The sequence below is a fragment of the Pseudorca crassidens genome, chromosome 4 (genome assembly GCF_039906515.1).
Source record: "Pseudorca crassidens isolate mPseCra1 chromosome 4, mPseCra1.hap1, whole genome shotgun sequence".
NCBI classification, from domain to species: Eukaryota; Metazoa; Chordata; class Mammalia; order Artiodactyla; family Delphinidae; genus Pseudorca; species Pseudorca crassidens.
In genome coordinates, this window is record NC_090299.1 from 35,808,347 (window position 1) to 35,835,657 (window position 27,311).

The window sequence follows — 27,311 nt, forward strand, 5'->3', positions numbered from 1 at the left end:
ATGGAAAGGAAAGGGTTGAACAGACTGAAAACACACCGGGCGGTCGCGGAGAACACTGGAACCCTCCGGCTCCGGGGCCTGGAAAGACCAGGACGCCACGTAGACGCGTCAGCCCCGCCCCGCCGCCGCCAGCCCCGCCCCGCCGCCGCCAGCCCCCCACTCGTTGCGATTAGCCCAGCCTCGTTGCCATTAGCCCCGCCCCGCCGTCGTCAGCCCCGCCCGGAAGCCGCTGTCGCGCAGCCCACTGCGCTCTCCGAGGTTCCGCTACTTGTACGTCAGAGCTGCGCGTGGGCTTTGCGGCGGTTGCTGGGCGCCAGGGCCGCTCCCGGGGCAGCGGCGGATGCTAAAGGAATTGTATGTACGGCCTATTTGTCTTTACTCTCCCCTTTGGCACTAGTCCCCTGTCTCCCGCGGTCTTTCCTCTCTGGTAGCCCCCAGGAACGCCTTTCCGTCCCCTTCAGTTCTAGGGAGCGTAGTTCTAGGGGGCTTCTTTGCCTGGCGCTGGGGAAACAGTCACAGACCTCTTTCTCTCCTCTCCCTGACTCGTGTCTTTACTCCCTCACCCCACATCTCTCTTCTTTATTCTCTCCCTTCCTCCTGCGTTTCTTTCGTTTTACAGGTACTCGCAAGTAAGGAAATGTCTGTCAGTCAGGACTGACTGAAACATTAATTTTATTAAGCGCAGACTACTGTACAAATGGTACATATCTGCAAATGAACGTTCGTAAGCTCCTGTGATTGGAGATGTGTTCCAGGATTGGTTGCTGATCCTGGGAAGGCTCACCTCCCTCCTCCCACGCCCCTCACTCCGCCTGTTCTATCACAGTGGACAAGCCCTTTAGATCAGTGCTTTTGAAGGATTAAGGACAGTTGTTGCACAGGTACCACGTGTCAGGCATATCATGTAGGAGTCCTTATAAGAGCTCTGCAGGCCCATAACTGGTCACTGATACCCCTCTGTGTGTGTCCTGTAGTCTATGAAAGATCAGATGGGGTGATGGAGAGGGAAGATTGGCTTGGGTGGCACTGAGAGAGGTCACACCTCACTCTGTCATTTTTCATAGGTGTAAATAGTATTGTTATTTGTTATTGTTATTCTGTTACTGCAACAGAAGTGTGGGAAAGTGACACTTATTACTATCACATTTAAGAATTCATGCACCAGACATTTTAGACACTATATGCCTGTGAAATGGATATTCATATTTATTACCTTCTGTGAGTACTAGAATTTATACGACTGGTTTTGTCAGTTGACTCTCTGTTGTCATAAACTCCTGGCCAGTACCAGACAAAAGGAAAGAGGCAGGTGTAACAATAGCAATATATAAAGTAATATTTTATAGCACTTCTCATTTTGTATATTATTTTCATACTCATCCTGTTTATATAGCCTATGAGATAGAGTTGGTTAACAAAACTCCATTTTACTGAAGAAGGAACTAAACACTGAGATTGGGCAGTATGTGGAACATAGTACAATATACATTCAGTAAATATGAGAAAAGGGATAAATGGATGAGATTTTCAAGAAGCCATGTCTTATTCACTTTTGTATTCTCCAAACCCAGAGGTAAGGCTGGCAACAGTAAGCCCACAAATGTGGGTTAGAGAGTTCGAGTGACTCGCTCAGGGACAGGAATGCATCACATATTTTTAGGGCATCTACTGTTTTGCCAGACACTGTGAATACGATGGTTAAAAAGATGCAAGATTCCTGTTCTCATGGAGCTTAAATTGTAATGAAGATAGAAAATAAACAGGTAAACAATATGTGAACAAAGAAATTTTGGATAATGGTGAGTGCAGTGAAGAAGTAAAACAGTGTGAGGTGAGAGGACCTCAGGGAGGGGTTACTTGAGATTGATTGGTTAGGGAAGGCCTCCCTGAAGAGCTGACATTTGTGCTGAGACCTCAGTGATATAAAATAGACAGCCATGGAAATATTTGGGACCAGAGCAGTGCAGATAAAGGAAACTTCAACTACAGAAGCCCAAGGTAGGAAAGAACTTGACTCTTTCAAAGAATATCATAAAGAATGCTGTAGCTGGGATGTAGAGAAAGTGGGACAAGATGAGCTTGGAGAGATAGTTAGGAGCCAAAGCATAGATAGGGGCCATGAATCGGCCCAATTCAAACCCCAAAGGGCTTTGAATCGGCCATGGGGCTCTACTCATGGGACAGGTTAGGAATTTATTTAAAGTATGATAAGAAACCAGTAGGGGGTTTTTTGGAAGGGAGTAATATAATCTGATTTATTGTATAAAGGTTTGTTCCGCCTGTTACATGGTGAATGGGTCATAGGGAATGGAAAGCAGCATTAGGAGAAGACCCTTGTGGTAATCCAGGAAGGAATGACCATAGTTTTGGCTAAAGTGGTATAAACATGGATGGATGTGAGATATATTTGGTGGCAGAGACTACAGACTGGGTGATGTTTTAAATATAGGGGTGAGAAAAAGAGAGAAACTCCTAGTGGATGGTTTTGCCATTTACCAAATGGAAAAGACTGGAGAAGAAAATGTGTGGAGCGGGGACTGTTTTTATTTTGCTCACCTTATGTTTGGTCTGCTTACTAAAAATCTAAAGTAAGTTCTGAGTCTTGAGTTCTGTGTATGGAACCAAAGATATAAAGTTGAGAGACATCAGGATGTAGATAAAACTACTTAGGGATAGTGTGTTCATAGAAAGCATTCCAACGATTAGAGGTAAAGCAGAGGAAAAGAAGCAAGCAGAGGAGATGGAGAAAGAGTAGCCAGTGAAGTAGGAAGAAAGTCCGAAGTGTGTGGTGACTTAAAAAGCCAAGACTACAAAGCATGGCCAGTGGTACTGAAATGTGGTGAGAGGTGAGGTAAAATAAAAAAATCTGACTTGAATTTTGACAAGCATAATGAAGAGTAAATGTGATGTGAAGAAACGGACGTAACACTGTGGACATCTCAAGATATTTCACTGTGAAGAAGAACTGAGAAATGGAGGTAATAGAAGAATATATGGGGTCGAAGTAGGATTCTTAAAGATGGGGATACTTAAGTACGTTTTTAGCCTAATGGGAATGACCCAGTATAGAGGGGAAAAATATAGTATAAGAGAGAAAACATATATCTTAGGAGTGGAATCTTTGAGAAAGTGAGAGGGGATGGGATCCGGGGAATATGTAGAAATGTATGTTGGCTCAGGAACATGAACATAAAATTTATAGTAATGGGAAGAAAGAGAGTATAGGTAGAGATGCAGGTACATGAGTAGATTCAGTGATCAGAAGATGAGAGAGTTTCTGCCTGAAGTTAATTCTCTTTTTCTCAATGAGCATAAAGAAAGTATGAGGCAGGATCAGTAGAAGAGAGGTGGAATGTTTGGATAAGAGGTTTAAGGGGTGAAGAAAAGACATAAAATAGTCATTTCGAAGATAGAAGGCAGTCATACTTGTCTTAGTCCGTTCAGGCTGCTATAACCAATAAAAAAAACATAGTCTGGGTGTCTTATAAACAGATTTTTTTTCTCACAGTTCTAGAGGCTGGGAAGTCCAATATCAAGGTGGCAGCAGATTCAGTTTCTGGTGAGGGCCCAGTTCTTGGTTTATAGATGGCCAAAAGAGGCAAGAGAGCTCTCTGGGTCTCATATAAGGGCACTAATCCCATTCGTGAGTGCTCTGTCCTCATGAACTAATCACCTACCAAAGGCCCACCTTCTAATACTATCACATTGGGGGTTAAGATATCCACATATGGAATTTGAGGAGTTACAAATATTCAGTCTGTAGCAATACTAGAGAAACACAGTAGCATAGCTGGGCAGAATTGAGTGGCCATTTCATATTTGTGGCCTTGTGAGTGAGTAGCTGAGATAGGGTGGAAAAAAGATCAAAGGAGCCAAGGAGATCAAGGAACTGAAAGACCAAAGTGGTGGGTGGGTAGACTACCTGGGTATAAGTGATTAAGTTAGTAGCTATACTAGTCCTTGAACCCAGGTACCCTGACTTTCCAGCTCAATGGGTTACTATTTTACTGAGAAATGGTTCAGATCATTACTCTTTTGTGCCACCTACCCTTCCAGTTAACATTTTTTTAAAAATTGTGGTCTGATGGTTTTTGGCCAATACATTTAAATTCTAGACTTTCATAGGCTAGTGTTTCTGACTCTCTTGTCCCTTTAATATTTAGTTGTTAAATATTTTGGCTGTTTGTGTGTGTGTGTGTGTGTGTGTGTGTTTTGTTTTTGTTTTAACTCAGATTTTTTGAGATATAATTCACATACCATACCATACATACCAAGTTCACCTATTTAAAGTATACAGTTCAGTGCTTTCGGTGTATTCACAGATATATATAACCATCACTACAGTTGTAGAATATTTTCATCACCTCAAAAAGAAACCCCATACCTTGGAGCTAACACCCTTATGTCCTCCCCACCCCTTACCCTAAGCAACCACTAATCTACTTTCTGTCTCTATAGATTTCCCTATACTGTACTTTCACATAAATGGAAGCATATAGTATGTGATCTTTTGTGATTGACTTTTTTCACTTAGCATTATGTTTTCAAGGTTTATCATAGCATGTATCAGTACTTCATTCTTTTTATGGCTGAATAATATTCCATTGTATGGATATACCACATTTTGCTTATCCATTCATCTGTTGATGAATATTTGGGTTGTTTCCACGTTTTGGCTATTATGAATAATGCTACTATAAATATTTGTGTACAAATTTCTGTGTGGACATATGTTTTCTTGAGAATATACTTAAGAGTAGAATTGCTGGGTCATATGGTAACTATGTTAAATCATTTGAGAAACTGTCAGCCTGTTTTCCAAAGTGGCTGTACCATGTCACCAGCAGTATATGAGGGTCCCATTTCTCCAAATCCTTGTCAACACTTGTTATCTGACTTTTTTTTAAGTGAGGTATAGTTGATATACAATATTACATAAGCTTCAGGTGTACAACATAGTGATTCACAATTTTTAAAGGTTATACTCTATTTATAGCTATTGTAAAATATTGGCTGTATTCCCTGTGCAGTACAATATGTTTCTGTAGCTTATTTATTTTATACATAGTAGTTTGTACCTCTTAATCTCCCACCCCTATACTGGCCCCCCTTCCCTCTCGCCACTGGTAACCACTAGTTTGTTCTCTCTATCTGTGAGTTTGTTTCTTTTTTGTTATATTCACTAGCTTGTTTTATTTTTTAGATTCCACATATAAGTGAAATCATATAGTATTTGTCTTTTGTTTTTGTTTTTTTAAACATTTTCATGAGTATGTGTTTATTAAAGTACAAAAGCCTACCTTTTAAATAGTAAAGGGAAGATGAAGGATGAGATTTGGAACTCCTGTTGCCTATAGAGCTGGGATGACAAGTAACAGGGAGACCTGATCTGTAGTCACCCTAATAACAATAATAATAATTGCATTTGGATACCCCTTTATATTTTATGTTATGCTTTTATTTTCTCTTATCTCATTTGATTTTGTAACTACCTTTTTCAGATGAGAAAACTGAGACTTGGAGAGGTTAAGTGTCTTGACTAAGGACACATACCTAGAAAGTGGCAGAATTACTAACCATGGTGTTCTGACAATAAGTCCCATATCTTTCACTATAGTAGTTTGCCTCTTCACTTTTTACACTCCATTATATCCAAAGTGATAACAAAGAAAAGCTCTGCTAAGTAGAAAGTAATGGCTGGCTGGAGTCCACTTACAATGTGAAAACGTTTTGTATATGTTTAAAATCCAACAGTTAATGGGATTAGATATTTATCTACCATCTATGGTGTTAGGTAATTCAAAGAACCCAGAAATGATCATGAAATCAGTACTGACTCAATCTACCAGGAAAATAAATGGAAATGCGAGTCACTGAGAAGCATTTCTTGGACCCCATGTACCATACGTGCTTCCACAATACCCTATAGTGACTAAATTCTATGTAAAGAATACAGTACCGGTTACATAGTGCACTCTCAATTAATATTTGTCAAGTAAAAGAATGATGGTAGTTAAACAAGCACTTACCATACTGGGGTGGATGCTGCAATAAGAATGCATACTGAAGGGAGCTTCTACAAGAATGACTTCTTAAACTACGTAGAATTAGCTGGGAAAAAAGCAGGGGTGTTGGGTGAGGAGGCAACATACAGAATGTATAAAGTCTTGGGGATGTGAGGCATGACAAGTTTGAAGAACTACAGTTTAGTACGGTTGAAGTTTAGAATGCCAAGTGAAGAATGAGGAGATACACAGGGACAAGATTAGCCCTTATAACAGAGGGCTCTGTAAGCTGAGTTTGAGGAGTTTGGACGTTTCTCTTCTATGGGATGCCATTGAAGAATATTAAGCAGGAACTTGCTGTAATCACTGTACATTTTAGAAGATGCATTATGGAAATTACAGGGGGGAGTACCAAGGCTGGACATGGAGAAAACAGTTGGAAAGACCATTATAGTGTTTAGAGGGAAAGGTGCTTATGGCCTGGACTGGGATAGTGGCAATTTATATGGAGAAAAGTGGGCAAAATTTTTTAATATTTAGGAGCTTGTGTTATCATGATTTAGTAACTCACCAGATGTCAGCAGGAAAGGAAAAGAGGGGAGAAGGAATGACTCCTCAGTTTCTAATTTGAGCAACTAAGTAGATGGTAGCTTCATTCTCTGAGATAGGAAATTCTCTGAAGAAGGAATAGATTTGGTGGGGAAAGGTCTTGGGTTCAGTTGTACATACATTGAGCTTAGCTTAAGATGCTTATAAAGGTGATCAAGTAGAGATATTCAATATTTAGGTAAATATACTAGTTAGAATCTCTAGGTCTTCTCTAGGCCAGGCTCATCAGCTTATTGGTCATTGGTAGTAAAATAAATGTCTTAAAAAATAGAGAGAGAGTGACAAGAAAAACGGGCAGAAGGCAGAATCCCAAGGAACCTCAACATTTAAGGGACAGATAAAGGAAAGGAAGCTTGTAAAGAAGGCCAAGGATAGACAACTAGAGAGGGAGAAGGAAGGTAGAGCAAGTGACAGAATGATGTGAGAATTCAAAAGGGAAGATGACTTCCAGTTTGGGGTATACCTTGCAGGAAGCTTTTCCTGGAATACCCTTAAGCAACAGATATAATTTGCAAAGAAGAGATGCAGTGGGAAGGTATTCCAAGCAAATAAGAGAAAACAAATAATGCATAGGAGAGCAGTTAACAGTTTAATTTGACTGAAATACAGGGTCAAGAGAGCTACAGAGGAAGCTGACAAGATGGTTTGATGCCATGTTGTGGAAAACCTTGGATTCTGGACAAGTTGTTAGTAACTTTATTCTATGGGTGAGAAAAGCCATTGTGTTTGGTACTAAGAAGAAGACAGGAATATAAAACATGCTCCGAATCGTGGAATACCTTACCATTTTATTGTGGAAACAAAATCTAGGCACCTGAAAGGAATAAAAGTTCAAGATAATATCTGATTAATGAGAACAAACACTAAATACTATAGTAATGTTAATAGTGGCAGAGTTCATTTGAATTGGAGTAGTAGTGTCCAGATTTGTATTGTCCTAATTAAATAGTAATGTCAGCTAGTCATTGTCTTAAAAAAAAAAAAGTGGGGCTTCCCTGGTGGCGCAGTGGTTGAGGATCCGCCTGCCGATGCAGGGCACACGGGTTCGTGCCCGGTCCGGGAAGATCCCACATGCCACGGAGCGGCTGGGCCCGTGAGCCATAGCCGCTGAGCCTGCGCGTCTGGAGCCTGTGCTCTGCAACGGGAGAGGCCACAACAGTGAGAGGCCCGAGGACCGCAAAAAAAAAAAAAAAAAAAAAAAATACAGTATCTGAAATAAAACATTCACTGGATGGACTCAATAGCAGAATGGAAATGAACTAGGAAAGAATCAATGAACTTGATGATAGATAAATAGAAATCATTCTCACTGAAAAACAGAGTCAAAAAAAGACTGAAAACTAAAATGCACAGAGCCTCAAGGACCTGTGGGACACTATTATGGAGTCTACAGCCTAATGAGACAAACACAGTAAACAGTCACTCTAATCAATACATGACTACAAACTGAGAAAACTGCTGTGAAAAAAATGATCAACATTCTATAAGAACATAAAAAACTGGACCTTACTTAGTCTATGGGCAGTGGTGGTGTCATAAATATTTCTCTGAGGTCCTTGAGCTGAGGGATTAAAAAGGAGTTAGCCAAATGAAGGGGAGGTTGGTGGAGAGTATTTCAGTTGGAGGGAAAAGCAAGTATTAAGGCTCTGCAGAAGGAATCTAGCAATTTCAAGGACCTGTAAGAACATCAGAGTGGCTAGGAATGGAAAAAATGAATGGGGAATGGTATGAAATTAGGCTTGAGAGAGACCCATGGACTACATTGTGCAGAATCCTGTAGGATTATCATTGCAATTAACTGGATGTTTATTCATATGTTGATATCTTAATCCCCAAAATGATGGTATTAGGAGGTGGGACCTTTGGAAGATAATTAGGTCATGATGGTAGAATCCTTATAAAAGGGATTAGTACCCTTATAAAAGGGACTCCAGAGAGCTCTCTAGCTGTCTCTTTGTCATATGAGGATACAATGAGAAGTCAGCAGTCTGCAACCCAAAAGAGGGCCTTCACCAGCCATGCTGGGACGCTGACCTTGGGACATCCAGTTTCCAGAACTGTGAGGAATACATTTCTGTTGTTTATAAGCCACCCAGGATTTGGTACTTCGTTGTAGTAGTTTGAACACAGCCATGTTAAATATTTTTGTCTTTGTCCTAAAGCCAGTAAGGAGTATTGGGGCACTGAACCAGTGAACTGAAGTGAGGATTGAGGGCAGAACCTTCCTGACCCCCAACTTTTAGCAGTTGATGAGAGAAAATGAGTCTGCAAAGAAGACAGGAAAGGAATAAGAAGAAAGATGAGGGGTGGGGTAAGAGAGTGGTTTAATAAGAGTGAAAAGAAGAATGTTTCATCATGTCTTATGTTCACTTGTGGATTACTTATGACCTTAAGTAGAATACTTTGTGGAGTGAAAGGAGTAGAACCTCAAGTGGTAAGTATTGCTGAGTGAGTGGTTTGTGAGGAAAAGAAGACTGTGGTGAGAACCACCAACTCTGCAAAAAGTTTACTAGTAAAGGGAAGGAGCAGCTGAATGGGGATGTGGGTTTCTAGGAAACTTTTATTAAGATGAACTCATTTAAACGTCATTGGGAAGGATCTAGTTGAAAGGAAGTGGGAGAGGAGGAATAGTTGATAACAGGCAGAGAAGGATCATTGATGATGTAAAATTCTTGAGAATACAAGAAGGAATATAATCCAAAGTACAAGTGCTCTGCTTGCCTTAGGAGGAAGGACACTTCCTTTAATGTAAGAGGGAGAGAAAGATTTGTAATGGAAGTTGGAGGTAAGGTTATCTACTGAGAATGAGGGGTTATATGTGGAGCCACGGTAGTAAATGCATTACCCAAGTGTATGTTTAAGACTCAGAAGGATTACAAACTTGGGAGTCAGCTGTTCATGTCTTTGGTGAATAATGGAAAGGAACCAAGATAAGGTCAGTAAATAACAGTGACTGGAAGAGGGAGAAAGCGGTATTGCCAAACTATACAAGCTTCAAAGAGGCAAGGTTTTTAAAAAGTAATGTATATAAATAGCAGTTGTCAGAAGGAAGTAAGCAAATAAACAGCTATTATGAAAGAGGACTGTAGGGGAAGTAGTATGCTTAAGGGAAGGGCTTGGTTTCAGATAAGACACAGAATTTGAGAGAATGCTCTGAAGAGGTTGAGAGTTTGATAATTCTAGCAGAAGTTCCAGAGTGCTCAGTGAAAGGGGTTGGAGGGTAAGAGGCCCGTAGAGGGATCTTAACACCTTTATAATTGATTTCCAATGAGCTATTTCTAAATAATCGTAGCCTTCTCTGACTTATTCATTATTTACACCCTATTTTCAAGTTTTTCCTAAGGCCCTTATTTTTAATACTTTCTTTTCTAAAATAGACAAACCAAAAAGTTAGATAGATACTTGATAGATTTTCTCTTCTTTTTTTAAAACAGATTTAAGTTATAATGGCCATTTTCTAAACGTTAGCATCTAGACCCTGTGAGAGCTTTGCCTATGTCTGACACAGTGTCTGATATATTATAAGCACTTTAGTTTTAAGAGTGTGGGCTCTGGAGCCAAACTGCCTGATTTTGGCCCCAGCTCCTTTATTTATACCTTTGTGACCTCGGAAAAAGCACAGACAGTGGGAGTGAACCAAGGGGAAATAATGTATCTCTGACCTGGGAAAAATGAGTGAGGTTATCGTAATTTGTCGGGGGCATCATCTAAGGCAAAATTCCTAGAGAACTATTCCCTAGGAACCAGAACAAATTGAGGTAAAACTGAGTGTTACAAATCTACCTCAACTGAGCTCAGTCTCTGATTTCCTTAAAGTGATTAGCACTCCCCCCCACCACACATTTCTTTCTGGAAGAAGATAACATTTGGAGACTGTATCATTTCTTATACATGTCAAGTTTTCAATAAAATTATTAGCCATGCTAGCTTTTAGACAATACTTTATGACCACACACCAAGACAGAAAATTGAAAATAGAAACATGTTCAAAGATGACCCAGATTTTTGAGTTAGGAGACGAAGATGTTAAGATGACTGTGATTGTAAGACCTCAAACTTTTTTGAAGAAAAAATAGGGGGAAAGCTTCATGACTTTGGATTTGGCAATGATTTCTTGAATGTTACACCCAAAGTACAGGCAAAAAGAAAAACTAGATGAATTGGACAACATCAAAATTAAAAACTTTTGCGCATGGAAGGACACTATCAACAGAGTGGAAAGGCAGCCCACAGAATGAAAGAAAGTATTTGCAAACAGATAAGTGATTAATAGCCCTAGTATTTAAAGAACCCCTACAACTCAACAACAAAAAACAATCTAGTTTTAAAATGGGCAAAGGACTTGAATTGGCATTTCTCCAAAGGAGATATATGAATGGCCAATAAACACATGAAAAGATTCTCAACATCACTAATCATTAGGGAAATGCAAATCAAAACACCACATTGAGATACTGTTTCATACCCATTAAGATGGCTATTAACAAAAAACCAAAATAACAGGTGTCAACAAGTGTGTGGGGAAATTGTAACCCTTGCGCATGGCTGGTGTGAATATAAAATGGTATAGTCACTGTGGAAAACAGTATGGCAGGTCCTCAAAAAATTAAACGTAGAATTACCATATGATCTAGCAGTTCTCCTTTGTACATATGCATGAGAATTGAAAGCAGACTTTGAACAGTTATTTGTACATCCATATTTACAGCAGCATTATTCACAATAGCCCCAAAGGTGAAAACAACCCAAATGTCCATCAACAAACGAAGGGATTAAATTCATAGCTTTTGCCCAGTCCTAAGGTAGAATTCCATGATTCCATTGCATTCTGGTACTTGGATGTGACCAGTGGCTTCAAACTCATCATCTTCCCCTGCCACTGAGCAGTCCTGGCTTCATCTCTCTCTAGTTGTATGACCCTGGGAAAGCCACTGACCCTCCAGTCCTCAGAGTCCTCATCTGTTCAATGGGGGGAGGTGGGTGGTGATATGAGGAAAGCAGACACATACCACGTATGTAGTACCTATCTTGGGGTCTGGTACATTGTAAGCACTAAATATATGATTGTACTTATTCATTCAGCATCTGTTCATTCATCAGCACTGGTTTTAATTAATTCCACAATAGGAAGCATGGATGTAGTCCTAACCCACTACTTGCAGGCGAATTTTCCAGGAAAACGATCATCTCCCACTAAATCGAGTAAATAAGATGCTACAGTATGGCGGTTTCCTTTGCATTTTATGTTGGTGTATTGCCATCTAGTGGACAATGCGCAAGTTACAAGCAAAAGAGGAAAAGGGCGCGCAGAGAAAGGCGATAATCCTAAAAGAAATGTTTACCGTGCAGATTGCTCCAGAGCATTGTTGGATTTCAACAACTATCTGAAAAACATAAATAGCAAGATGTGTTCTGAATAGAAAATAAATTGTAAATGAACACTATAGTATGTTACCAGCTTATAATCTTACAATCTCTAACTTGTTCTAAGCAAAATAAAAAATAAAAGAATCAGCATTCTTTCCTGCAACTGACCACTTTTCTCCATTTGAATTCTCCATGCCACATATTGGATGGGAATCTAAATCATAAGGAAGCCACTCAACCAGGGGTTAGACCTCCTGACTTCTCTACCTTTAACTAGCTAAGCAACTCTGTTTTCCTTTCTGAGTATGTTACCATTATGGAGTGCTTACCATATGCTTGGGACTATGCTGAATATTTTATTTGGATTATCTCACTTAATCATTAAATTATTAATAGTGAACCACTAAAAAAAAAGAGACAGATGAAGGGGGTAAACAAAATATGGTATATACATCAATGGAATATTATTCAGCCTTAAAAAGGAAGGAAATTCTGATACATGTTACAAAATGGATGAATTTTGGAGACATTATACTAAGTGAAATAGGCCAGATGCAAAAGGACAAATATTGTATGATTCCATTTATATGAGGTACCTGGGGTAGTCAAATCATAGAGACAGAAGGTAGAATGGTGGTTACCAGGGGGTTTCAGGAGGGGAGAATAGAGAGTTATTGTTTAATGGATACAGAGTTTCAGTTTGGGATAATGAAAAAGTTCTGGAGATGGGCGGTGGTGATGGTAGCTTAACAATGTGAATGCACTTAATACCACTGAAGTGCACACTTTAAAGTGGTGACTTTTATGTCATGCATATTTTATCAAAAGAAAATTTTTTTTAGTAACTATAATATCAGTCAAAGAGAGGGAAAATATATTATCTTCAAAGGAGTCATGGTAAGAATGATAATTAAAGTCTTAACAGAAATTATGGGAGCCAGAATGCAATGGAACATTTTTTAAATGTTTACAGAAAATAACTTCTAGACTAGAATTCTGTATCCAGTGAGAATACCCTTCAAAAGTGAAGGTGAAATTAGCACATTTCAGACAAATAAATAATGAAAGGGTTTATTGTCAACAGATCTATAGTAAAAGAAATACTGAAAACGGACAATACCAAGGTCATCAAGGATATTGAGCAACTATAAAGACAGGTTACAACCAGTGCAGTAAAGAAAGAAAAGGAGATTAAATGCATAAATAAAACTTGTATACTTACTTGTATACTTAGAAAATCCAAAAGAATCTACAGACTATTAGAATAAAGTGAACTTATTAAGGCCTGCATATAAAATAAATAAACAAAAATTACTTGTATTTCTGTATATCAGCAAAAACAAATAATGAATTTTTTAAATGATACTATTTTGGTAACATCCAGAAAAGCATCAATGCCTAGAAATAAGCCTACCTAGAAATAAGCCTAATGAAAGATGTGCAAGGCCTCTAAATTCAGTTTAGAGTTTTACAAAACGTTATTAAAATAAAGAAAATCTAAATAAGTGGAAGGATACACAGTGTTCAAGGACTGACATACTATTAAGATATCACGTTCTCCCCAAACTGATCTGTAGATTCAGTACAATTTCAGACAAAATTCCAGCAGGTTTTGTGTGTGTGTGTGTGTGTGTGTGTATTTGTGAATTGACAACTTGATTCTAAAATTCATATGGAAATACAAAAAGCCAAAGAGTCAGTCCAACTCTATCAACACCTATTATATAAGCACTAATGTAGTGTTGGCATAAGGATAGAAAAATAGGCCAGTGGACCAGAACAGAATCCAAAAATAAATTCACATATATGTGGTCACCTTATTTACAACAAAGGTGACCCTGAAGTGCAATGGGTAAAGGATGGTCTTTTTAAATTAATGGTGCTGAGTCAATTAGATATCATATGGGAAAAAAATCCATTTTTATCTTTTTCTCACACTATACATAAAAATCAATTCCAGATGGATCATAGACTTAAATGTAAAAGGCAAAACACTAATGCTTCCAGAAGAATATGTAAAGAGATATCTTTATGATCTCAGGGTTGGCAAAGATTTCTAAAACAATAAAAACTCCAGCCATAAAAGAAGAAGAGAACAAATTGGACTAAATTAAAGTAAAAACTCCTGTTCATTCAAAGACATCATCAGAGTGAAAATGCAAGCCACAGAGTAGGAGATGATATTGGCTATTTATATATTCAAGAAAAGATCCATTCTAGAATAGATAAAGAACTCCCAACCAATCAATTAGAACAATACAGGCAATACATTTTTTTAATGGGCAAGAGAGTTAAACAGATACTTTACTAAAAAAGATATTTAAATGGCCATTAAATATATGAAATATATTAGTCATCAAGAAAATGCAACTTAAATCCATAATGCAGTATCACCAGAATAACTAAAAGGAAAACGACAGATGATGCCAAGGTTAATAAGAATTTGAATAATACTAAAGAGTATTTGGTTCAAATTCCAACTATGCTACTTGCCAGCTGTGTGACTTTGGGAAAATTACTTAAAATTCCTGGGTCTCAGCTTCAACATCTGTAAAATAAGGATAATAATAGTAAATAATTCGTAGAGTTGTGAGAATCGAATGAGATAATTCCTGTTAAGTGTTTAACAGTCCAAGTTGTGTCAGCTGTTATTATATCATTTAACCCTCACAATAACCAATAAATTAAGCAATATTATATCATTATTTTACAGATAAGGAAATTGAGGCCTAGGGAAATAAATCACTTCTATCTCGGCTTCAAAGTTCTTGCTTTTAGTTACTATGCTAATTGGTAGTTACCACCTACCAATTCCACTTTTGGCAAATATGTAAAGAGAGTTTTGAGTAATTGCCAGGCAAAAATATTGCTTGACACAGTATCAAGCTTCTCTTATAGCTCCTAACCTATTAAATTTATTATTCAGACCCCTTATCTAGGTTTTCAAGCTCTAATGCACTGTTTGCTCCCCTGTATCCCAAGTCCTGCCATCCTAATCATGACATAGTTGCAGATCTTAAAATAAGCTGCCTGGTTTCTTGATATCTCTCCTTGTATGATTCTTTTTTTTTTTTGCGGTACGCAGGTCCCTCACTGTTGTGGCCTCTCCCGTTGAGGAGCACAGGCTCCGGACGCGCAGGCTCAGCGGCCATGGCTCACGGGCCCAGCCGCTCTGCGGCATGTGGGATCTTCCCGGACCGGGGTACAAACCCGTGTCCCCTGCATCGGCAGGTGGACTCCCAACCACTGCGCCACCAGGGAAGCCCCTTGTATGATTCTTGATGTTATATTTGCATGCCCCTAGTCCATCTGCCTAGTTATGACTCACAATTTGTCCTCATTCAAGTCACAGTTGAAATGTCGCCTTGACCACTGTGACATGCTGGTTTATTTTCTTCAGTATTTAATTGCAGTCTGAAAATATTGTTTATTGTCTTTCCCTTCCCCCCTACAAGAATATAAGCTCCATGAGAGTAGAAACCTATATTCCCGTTTTGTTTTGCTGCTTTTATCTTCAGAGTCCAGAAGAGTAGGCATTCAGAAATTACTGAGTGGGTGAACTTTGTGCCCTGACTCTTGTGTACTGGAGTTCAGATTTTTTAATGGTGCTAACCCTCAGCCTGTCCCTTCAGAACCTGAAACAACTTACGTGATTCACCCACATTCCTCGTTCATAGGGCTTACTAACACTTAGCTACTGGTCTAACAGCTAACAGGTAGTCATTCTAATAATTCTGATATTCCCTTTAACTAACATGGAGTTTTACTTTAAAAGGACTTAGAGATCTCACTTTTTCATCAAATTTTAAAAAACAACTGTTATTTTCTGTTTTAATATCATAAATTCAGTTATGATTCCTTATAGGATTTTACACAGTAATATTTTACTTCGTAAAGTGAGACAATATATATGGTAGGTACTCAGATGTTAATGTACCTTTTCATTAAAAACTTTCATTATTAAAATTGCTTGCCTTTAAAAATATATATAGATACTTGAAGCACATTATTATCAGGTACTTAAAAATTAAAACTTGAAATCTTTTTGTCTTCAACAGTAACTCAAGAATTGAAAGATATTTTTAAGGCAAAGATACTCTCCCTTTACTCAAAGGCAGCAAAGATCACAGAGAAGGTAGAAACAACAGATATTTTAAAATAAATGTTTCCAGAACTAATTCTCCTCTTGATATGGTTCTAGTTCACTGTTTTTTCCTAGTTCATTCTTATTCAAAATAAAACCTATTTTATTTTGCTTAATGATGAACCCACAGACCTTTCTAATGGACCATGTATAAAGACAGCATGCTTATAAGATGTAGGTTTTAATGTAGTTGATCACATTTCATTTAAAATTTTTTTGGAGTCTCTTATTCAGGAGTTGACTGACTAGAGTAAATCAATGATGGAAATTAGCTCAAACATATTATTTCAGTGCATGAAATAAAGAACTAAGTTTTCTGATATATGCTTTTAATATACGGCCCAGGATTATGAACTACTGAGAAGTATTAAATTGTTTTGTGATAATGATTTTTAAAATTTATGCACATGACTTTGATTAATAACTTTAAAATGAATATTTGGACTATTTTTACTATAAAGATATCTGACTTGACTGTGGTGAAACTTTATGCTAAAAAATTATTTAAAAATTAATCCCACTTAACCGTGTTTGTTTTCAGATGGATTTATAGTCCTTCTTTCTTTTTTTCTTTCAAATTACTTTTAAACATTAGCATGTACGCCACAGATCCAAAAAATGAACATTTGGAGGATAAAAACATCCAATCATCTACAACTCCTCAGGTAAAAAATTAAAACTATATTGTAACATATGACATGAAAACAATCTGATGTTAAAATTTATTTTTGAAGTTTACTTAATAGGTTTTTATATATGTTTGGTTTAAAAGTGAGAAGTGGTCATTTTATACTATGAAACCATAGAAAATGAATTCATAGCCCTATACTTATTGAATGTGAAAGATATCCATGACATATTGTTAAGTAAAAAAGCAGATTATGGAACACTAGTATATTTACATTTTTATTAATAAATAACACACATACTCTCTCTCCCTTTCTCAGTCTCCCTCTCTCTTTTACATACATGCACACATTTCTAGATAAATATATATCAATATGTTAGCAATGGTTAACTCTGAGTAGTGGGATTTGGAATGACTTTATTTTTTTCTGCTTATCTATATTTTTTGTTTTTCTAGCATGATCATGTGTTACCTGGGTATTTAAAAAATAAATGATTCAGGCTAAAAAAAAAAAAAGAAGTGGTCATTTAAAAATAGCTAGTTTTAATATGTCCCAAGAAATGGGCAAAAGGAATGAAAACATGGAAGGGGTGACTATAGATTATTTTGGAACCAAAGAGGCAGATTTTAGGAATAATGAAAATTTGGCTTACTCTTTCTTGCCATGTCCAGAATAAAGTTAGTAGTTTAGAGTAAAAGAGGTAAAGAAAAATCTAAATTAATTAAAATGTGCTGTACATTCGAAGGAGACCCAGGTTTTTATTTTTGCAAGTATGTAGAGTAAGTCATTAGACCTTTTGTTGACCTAGTTTTACTAAATATTAATTGCTCATAATTAGAATTATAAATTGTTTATTTTTATTATTTTTTCTCTTTTTTTTTGCGGTACACGGGGCTCCCAATGCCGTGGCCTCTCCCGCTGCGGAGCACAGGCTCTGGACAAGCAGACCCAGCGGCCACGGCTCACGGGCCCAGCCGCTCCGCGGCATGCGGGATCCTCCCGGACCCGGGTACGAACCCGCACCTCCTGCATCGGCAGACGGACTCCCAACCACTGTGCCACCAGGGAGGCCCCTAAATTGTTTATTTTTTAAATAGAGGTTTCTACAGTTCTTAAGGGCCAAAAAAGTCCTTTTTAAAAAATGTTCAAAATATTCACCATTGATCCTAATTACTTTATCTGTAAAGACTTCATCGTACTCTATGTAAATTTATTATAAATTCTGAAATAATAAAACTTAAAATAATATGGTTTTATTGTATATGACCTTTCACCCACCCTAATCAAAATTCACCTTTGTGTCTTTACCCTGAACCTTTTGTATAGTGACAGACTTTCCAGAAAAAGGTCTCTATATCAGAACTCCAACAGATTAATCATGATCCGGTTTAAAGAACTTTGATTTTAAAGAGCTACATAATTCGTTTACACCAGCTTCTATGGTGCCTCTGTCTCCCTAGTCATTAAATGCTTCCTCTTCCTTTCCTTATTCTGTCCAAGCTCTCTAGCCTTTGTTACCATTTCTTGTGACAATGTGATGTTCTCTCTCCACTGCACTCAAAAATATTATCAATACACTCAAAGCATTGGCCTGCATGTCCACACACGTACATGCATACGCACACACACATGCATCATGATAACAGCAAGGATGTTTGAATATCTCTATTCCATGGTTAACTATTCTGTTCTGTTTCTTTTTAATCTTTTGTTTTGGTTTGGTTTTTACCTTGGGAGAAGCCTTTCAATATTCTCACAAACTAAAGGTGTCTTTTTCCCTCCTAAATCAGCAGTTTCATTATTAGACTAATTACCATTAAATACTGGAAGATTGAGGTATACCCATAAACCATCTAAATATGTTATCTATAAATAGTAGTGGAAAAAGCATGAACATTGAATTTCTGAAAGCTTGATCTGTTTTCTTCTCATTTTTCTTTGTTATATAATTTTTCAAATGAAATGAATCCAAGTTAAATTATATTTCACCTCCTTTCCAATTTAGTTGCATTTTAATTCTACAAAAGTTTTGCTGAATGATGTTTGGGAGTTAGACTAAGTAGGGACAGTTTTAATTATTCTGCCTGCACTATAGGCGTACTTATTCAGTATACATAAATCACAAATGAATATGGCAGGGAGGCAGGTCTACAAAAGGCTAAATCAAGGTGCCCTACAAAATACACTGTTGTTACCTCCCCAAATACCTATTGATATAGAGCATGAATATTATTTTGTATGTATAATTCTCCATGTTCACAGTAATAATATGAATTTAATTATGAAATTTGGTTGTCTCTTACATTCATAAAATTGTACAAGTATATTTCTTAAAAGACTTTCTTGTTTTTACTTCAGATCCTCAAAGCTAGTGATACTAATGAACACGAAGAAACTAAGGAAACTGTCTTGTCAAAAACAGAGGAAACAAAACCACAGATGGAAAAGAAGTGTTCTTGTCCTCCACAAGGAACACTGAATGAAATTATTACAAATGGTATGTGAAATAAGATATGTAAATGGATAGAAAATGAGAAATATATTTGATAAGTATTAAAATACAAGCCAACAAAGACACTGCTTAATCTATACACTCCAGATCAGATGAGCAGCCCTGTTTACAAGCAATATGTGGACAAAGAAGAAATAGTTCCTTAAATCTGTCAAAAATAATAATTGCTTAACAGATCTATATTTTAATGTTTTTCATGACTTTTTATGTTAAATTTTGGAAATTAGAAACAGAAGTGATAGAAAGATTTTTATTTAAAACCTACTTTTGACATTTAGTTTTAAGTAGCTAGAAGGAACATTATATTTCTGCCAATATTAAGGTTCTTATTTAAATTAAGCCCCAAATTTTATGCTGTCTTAAAGAGTTGTGTAGAACTTGCTTTCCCACTAAAATTTTAAAGCATCTCATTGTCACCAAATATTTATAGAAGGTTTTTTTCCCTAGATTTCTATATGATTAAACTTGAGAGAGAGCGAGAGAGCGTTTGACCTCTAGAAGTACAGATCTCACAGAAAACAAAAATTAGATTAAAATATGATGAAGGATTAGTATTTGAAGTTTACATTGTTTTTCTTTGCTGCTTGCTAACTTTAAACTGAAAATTTTATTAATTGATGTAGTAAATTCATTTAGGAAAAGTTGCTTTTTAATTAAAATCAGTATTCTTAAGGCCCTGAATCTAAAGTAAACTTGAACATCTGCCAATGTAAGTGACTGGACTCCTTTCTGCACATAGGTCTCACATACACATCCCCATGACTTTATTTAGGGGGCAGTTTCTATACAGCAGTTGTTAGAAGTAGGGCCGGTGCATGTGGAAGAGAGGGAAATGTATTGGTCACCAAAGATTATCCATTGAGGTTGAGGACTGTGGTTTGCTCAGGAACTAGTTGAGGAGTTTTATAACAACAAACTTTGATACTTATAACTGGTTTCCCCCTTTGTTTTCCTTCATTTTTGATTTTGCAAATTAAGAGAAATTCATAGGAAAAAGGAGCTTCATGTTTCTATCTTGGGGGTCTATATTCTTGTACTCTCTTTTTCAATCTGTCTCTCTCTCTCCCTCTCACATACACATCCTATTTTCAAGCTAAACAAACTCTTAAAAGAGTGTATACTCTGGATAATAGAAAGAAATAGAGCTGCGGTTTGTCAACAAGTCATGTTTAATTCAGCAATCCTGCAGTGCACACAGGTTAAATTAAATAAGAAATCTAAACTTTCAACCACATGTAGAAATCAGTCTCATCACTTTTAATCACACTGTTTATATCTTACTTGGAGGTTGGCTTCCCTAATCACAAAGAAATGGATACTCTAGGGCAATAAGTTTAGGTTTTAGGCTATTGCTCCTTTTTGTTTCTTTTTAGTTTACTTTGAATAAAGGTACTAACTTATTTCCATTATTTTTCCTTTAAATAAATGAAAGGGTAGCTTTATTATACATCCAACTATGATTTTCAAATAATCTTGGAACCAAATTTCTCCATTAAAATCTTACCACTAGTTTCATAAAGTAAGCAGTCTTGGTAGTTTAGAGCTCAAAAATAATATCCCAGACAATTCCAGTTTCTGATCCAGCATCATCACTCCATCCTTGCAACAAATAAAGAGCTGAACAAACTGAAAAATCATCAACTCTTCTTAGTTCCGTCAAAGAAGTGAGGTCACAGGGCAAATTACTGCCCCCCAAATTAGAGACAGGTTGGTACAGAGAATCATAAGTTAGAGCAGAAACCTCTGCGGGAACCAATAGTGAGGGTAGGAAATTTGTCAATTAGCTGGAAGCTCAGTGTGGGCAAGTCTGAGAGTTAAAAACTATAGTAGGAGCCCAGTCATGGTGTTGGGGGACATCCTTTTGTGAGTTGTACCTCCAAGAGCCATCTGTCAGGGAGAGAGAAACGGTAACCACTGTGAAATACAACAGAGATCCTGTTCTTAATAAAACCTGCCTTCAAGAGAAACTGTAATATCAGAGTATAACCTGTGGGGACTTTATTAGCCTAACCAACTAAGGAGAAGAGAAATACCCAACTCCAGCCCTCTCTAGCCATACCATACAACCTAAGGGGGTGAAAAAAGAAAAAAAACCCTGAAAAGAACTTGTGAAATTTACATACAGGCTCACTAAAAGACTGAGGCCTAATCATAGGACTATAGAACTCTTCTTCTTCCCCTACAACTTACCGTCACATTACCATAGGTCCTTTTACCAGCACATCATGTTCCCCTTTAAACAAAAATATATAAAATGTATTAAAAGGCACAAAACACGTTTTGAAGAGACAGAGAAAGCATCAGAACCAGACCCAGATATGGCAAGGGAGTTGGAATTATGAGACCATGAATTTAAAACAGCTCTAATATACTAAAGACTCCAGTGGAAAGGTAGACAACATGTAAGAACAGATGGGTAATGTAAACAGAGAGATGGAAACTCTAGAAATCAAAAACACTGTAACAGAAATGAATGCCTTCAATGGGTTCATTAGGAGACTATGCACTGAGGAAAGAATCTGAGCTTGGGGATTTGTCAACATAAACTTTCAGACCACAATGGACTTAAAAGTATGATTTATTAACAGAAAGGCAGCTAGAAAATCCCAGAATACTTGGAGATTAAACAATATACTTGTAAATACACATGGGTCAAAAAAGAAACCTCAAGAGACATTTTTAAATATTTTGAATCAAATGAAAATACAAGCTATCAAAGTTTGTGAGATGCACTGAAAGCAGCACTTAGAGGGAAAATTATAGCATTGAATGCATATATTAGAAAAGAAGAAAGGTATAAAGTCAGTTACCCAAGCTTCCACCTTAGGAAACTAGAAAAAGAAGCAAAATAAATTCAAAGTAAGCAAAGGAAAAGAAATAATAAAAATTAGAGCAGATATCAATAAAATTGAAAACAAGAAATAGAGAAAATCAATGAAACCAAAGGCTTGTTCTTTGAAAAGATCAGTAAAATTGATTGCCTCCAGCTAGGCTAACTAAGAAAAAAGAAAACATAAATCACATATCAGAAATGAGAGCGGGAACATCACTACAGATTCCATGGGCATTAAAATGATAATAAAGGAACATCATAAACAACTCTATGTCCACAAATCTGATAGTTTAGAAGAAGTGGACCAATTCCTTGTAAGACCCAATCTACCAAAATGCACACAAGAAGAAATAGATAACCTGAATAAGACTATACCAGTAAAAGAAATTGAATCAACCATTAATAACCTCCCAAAACAGAAAGTATCAGACTCAGATGATTTCACTTGTGAATTCTACTAACTATTTAAGAAAGAAATTATACCAATTTTCTACAATCTCTTCCAGAAGATAGAAGCAGAGGGAAGCCTGCTAACTCATTTTATGAGTCTAGTATTACTTTCGTACCAAAACTAAAGACATTAGAAGGGGAAAACGAACCAATATCTCTGATGAACATAGATGGAGAAATTCTCAATTTGTTGTAATTCTCTATATTAGCAAATAGAACTCAACAACATATAAAAAGAAGTATACTTTACAACCTTGTGGGATTTATCCTTGATATGCAAGGTTGGCTCACATTTGAAAATGAATTAATGTGTTCCATCACATCAACAAACTAAAGAAGAAAAATCACATGATTATATCAACAGATGCAGGAAAAGCATTTGACAAAATCCAATACTCATTCATGATAAAAACTTCAGCAAATTACAAGTTCTTTGTCAACTTGACAAAGAACATCAGTTAAAAATCTATAGCTGCCATCATACTTAATTGTGAGGGAATAGCTTTCCCAGTAAGATCAGGGACAAGAACATGATGCCCTCTCTCGCCGCTCCTTTTCAATATTGTACTGGAAGTCCTAGCTAATATAGTAAGACAAGAAAAGGGTATAAAAGGCATACAGACCTGGAAAGAAGATATAAAACTGCCTTTGTTCACACATGACATGATTGTCTATGTAGAAAATCTAAAGAATCTAGGGGAAAAAATCTCCTGCAACAACTAAAAAGTGAGTATAATAAGGTTGCAGGATACAAGGTTAGTATACAAAAGTCAGGGGTTTTTCTCCTATTTACCAACAATGAACAAATGGAATTTGAAATGAAAAACGTATCACCATTTACACTAGTACTCCCCAAATGAAATACCTTCATATAAATCTAACAAAATATGTACAATATCTACATGAGGAAAACTGCAAAATTCTGAAGAAAGAAATTTAAAAACTAAATAAGTGTATAGATTTTACACATTCATGGAAGACTCAATATTGTCAGGAAATTAGTTCGTCTCAACTCGATCTATAGATTCAATGCAACTCCAATTAAAATCCCCACATGTTGTTTCATGGTGTCGACAAATTCATTCTAAAGTTTATATAGATATTGCAAAGACCAAGAATAACTAACACAATATTGAAGGAGAAAAATTCAAAATTGAAGAACTGACACTACTTCCCTACAAGACTTACTATAAACCTACAATAATCAAGAGAGTATAATTTGGTGAACAGGATGTAAATATATTAATGGAACAGAATAGAGAGCTCAGAAATAGATAAACATAGTCAGCTGAGCTTTGACAAAGGAGCAAAGGCAACCCAATGGAAGAAAGGTAGTCTGGTGCTAGATCTACTGGATATACACATGCAAAACAAATTAATCTAGATCAGACCTTATGCCCTTCATAAAAATTAACTCAAAGTGGGACATAGACCTAAGTGTAAAATGCAAAACTGTGAAACTCATAGAAGTTAACATAGGAGAAAATCTAGATGACCTTAGTTATGGTGATTACTTAAAAACAAAACAAAACAGGGAAGGCACAATCCATGAAAGAAATAATTGATTAGCTGAACTTATTTAACATTAAAAACTTCCACTCTGTGAAAGACAATGTCAAGAGAATGAGCACACAAGCCACAAACTGGGAGAAACTATTTACAAAACACACAACTGATAAAGAACTATCCAAAATATACCAAGAACTTTTAGAACTCAACAATAAGAAAACAGACAACCTGATTAAAAATGGGCAAAAGACCTTAAAAGGCACTTCACTGAAGAAAATATACAGATGGCAAATAAGCATATAAAAATGTTCTCAACATCATATGTCATTAGGGAATTGCAAATTAAAACAACAAAGTACCATTGCATGTCCATTAGAATGGCCAGAAGTCCCAAACACTGACACCAGATGCTGGTGAAGATTTGGAGCAACAGGAACTCTCATTCATTGCTGCTAAGAATACAAAATAGTACAGCCAATTTGGAAGACAGTTTGGCAGTTTCTTACAAAACTAAATATACTCTAACCATATGATTCAGTAGTCACTCTCCTTGATATTATTTACACAAATGGGCTAAAAATTTATGCCCACAAAAACCTGCACACAAATGTTTATAGCAGCTTTGTCCATAACTGCCAAAATTGGGGGGCAGGGGGTGCTTACACTGTTGGTTGTATCATACTCCTGTTTTTTTCCCAAACTCTCCATCATCTCCTAAAATTTTTGTTGTTAATAGTACTTTATTGAATTATAGTCAACATACCACAAAGTACAAAGATCTTAAGTGTACACAGCTCAATGAATGTAGACAAATGTATACATTTGTCGAAAACCATTGCTCACATCAAGATAACATAGAAAGGTCTTGCAACAGTATGACTTTCTTTATCCCTCTTCTGCCCTTGTGCTAGATTTATCATATATTTTACTTCTACATTCTTATTATTTTTGCTTTAAAAAAACAAAAGTCTTTGTTTTAAGTTTTAAAAAAATTCCCTTATATTTGTTCACATGTTTACATTCTCTAGTTCTCTACATTTCTTTCCGGCAATCTGGGCTTCCATGTGGGATTCTTTCCCTTCAGCCTAAAAAACTTCCTTTAATGTTTCTTGTTGTGTAATTGTGCTAGTAATTAATTCTCTCAGCTTTTATTTGTCTGAAAATGTCTAATTTGGCCTTTTTAAAAATTGAAGTACATTTGACATATAACAGTTTCAGGTGCATAACATAATGATTTGATATTTGTAAATATTGCAAAATGATCACCACAATAAGTCGATCATTCATGGTTAAAAATTTTTTGTGTGATGAGAGCTTTTAAGATCTACTCTTAGCAACTTTCAAATATACAATACAGTGTTCCTAACTATAGTCACCATGCTGTACATTACTTCCTCATGACTTATTTTGTAACTGCAAGTTTGAACCTTTTGACCCCTTCACCCATTTACCCACCCTCTTACCCTCTGCCTCTGGCAACCGTCAGTCTGTTCTCTACATCCATGAACTTGATTTTTTTTTTAATTCCACATATAAGAGAGATTATATGGTATTTGTCTTTCTCTGTCTGACTTATTTCTCTTAGCATAGTGCCCTCAAGGTCAGTCCATCTATGTTGTAGCAAATGTCAAGATTTTCCTCCTTTTTTGTGGCTGAATAATATTTCATTATATATACATATATATACTATATATAGTACTATATATATATGTATATGTATCTACCATTTTTAATCCATTTATTCATTGATGAACATTTAAGGTGTTTCCATATCTTGGCTGTTGTAAATAATGTTGCTATGGACAGGGGGATGCTTACATCTTTTTGAATTAGTGTTTTCTTTGGAAAAATACCCAGAAGTAGAATTACTGGATCATATGGTAGTTCTAGTTTTAATTTTTAAGGAACCTCCATTCTGTTTTCCATAGTGGCTACATCAATATACATTCCCACTGACAGTGCATGAGGGTTCCTTTTTCTCCACATCCTTGCCAACATTTATTACTTGTGGTCTTTTTGACTATAGCCTTTCTAACAGGTGTGAGGTGTTATCTCATTGGTTTTTTTTTTTTTTTTGCGGTCCGTGGGCCTCTCACTCTTGTGGCCTCTCCCGTTGAGGAGCACAGGCTCCGGACGCGCAGGCTCAGCGGCCATGGCTCACGAGCCTAGCCGCTTCGCGGCATGTGGGATCTTCCCGGACCGGGGCACAAACCCATGTCCCCTGCATTAGCAGGCGGACTCTCAACCACTGAACCACCAGGGAAGCCCCTCATTGGGGTTTTGATTTGCATTTCCCTGATGATTAGTGATGCTGAGCATCTTTTCGTGTACCTGTTTGCCATCTGTATGTCTTCTTTGGAAAAATGCCTATTCGGATCCTCTGCCCAATTTTTAATCGAATTGTTTGGGGTTTTTTTTGCTATTGAGTTGTATGAGTTCATTGTATATTATGAACACTAACCACTTATCATATATATGGTATGCAAATATTTTCCATTTGGTAGGTCGCCTTTTCACTTTGTTGATGGTTTCCTTTGGTGTGCAGAAGCTTTTTAGTTTGATGTAGTCCACTCCCCACCACCCGCCCTTTTTTTTTTTACTTTTGCTGCCTTTGCTTTTGGTGTCAAATCCAAAAATTCATCACCAATATCAACACTTAATACCTATGTTTTCTTCCAAAAGTTTTATGATTTCAGTTCTTATCTTCAAGTCTTTAATCCATTTTGAGTTAATTTTTATGTATAGTGTAGATAGAGGTCCAGCTTCCTTCTTTTGCATGTGACTGTTCAATTTTCCAAATACCATTTATTGAAAAGATTGTCCTTTCCCCATTGTATATTCTTGGCTCCTTTGTCATAAATTAGTTGACCATATATCAGTTTATTTCTGGACTCCAGAATAACAAATGACCCAGTGATCTATGTGTCTGTTTTTATGCTAATACCGTACTATTTGATTACAATAACTTTGTAATATAGTTTGAAATCAGCACACATGATACCTCCTTTGTTCTTCTTTCTGACCTTTATTTTTGAAGTATATTTTTTGTTGGGTATAGACTTCAAGTTCACAGGCCCTGTTTCCTTTAAGCCCTTTAAAGCTGTTCTTTCCTTCTCTTTTGGCTTCCTTTATTTCCAATGACAAGCCAGCATAATTCTTATTGTTGTCCCTCTAAATGTAATTTGACTATATTTTCTGGATGATTTAAACTTTTTCTTTTCATCTTTGATTTCTACAGTTTAATTATAATGTG

The 27,311-nt window shown here is 36.6% G+C and overlaps 1 protein-coding gene across 11 annotated transcripts in view; it reads left to right on the forward strand.

Moving 5' to 3' along the window:
* The first annotated feature begins 233 nt into the window (after nt 1-233).
* The window catches only part of LOC137223534 (sodium/hydrogen exchanger 9B1-like), a 64,022-nt gene continuing 36,944 nt past the window's right edge, over nt 234-27,311 (forward strand). For 6 of the 11 annotated variants that reach the window (XM_067735458.1, XM_067735463.1, XM_067735465.1 and 3 more), the window contains exons 1-4: nt 238-354; nt 16,721-16,790; nt 17,686-17,763; nt 19,113-19,251. In XM_067735458.1, the coding sequence (XP_067591559.1) occupies nt 341-354; nt 16,721-16,790; nt 17,686-17,763; nt 19,113-19,251 (301 nt within the window). In that variant the 5' untranslated portion in view covers nt 238-340. The other 5 variants (XM_067735461.1, XM_067735459.1, XM_067735460.1 and 2 more) reach the window with 5 other exon arrangements.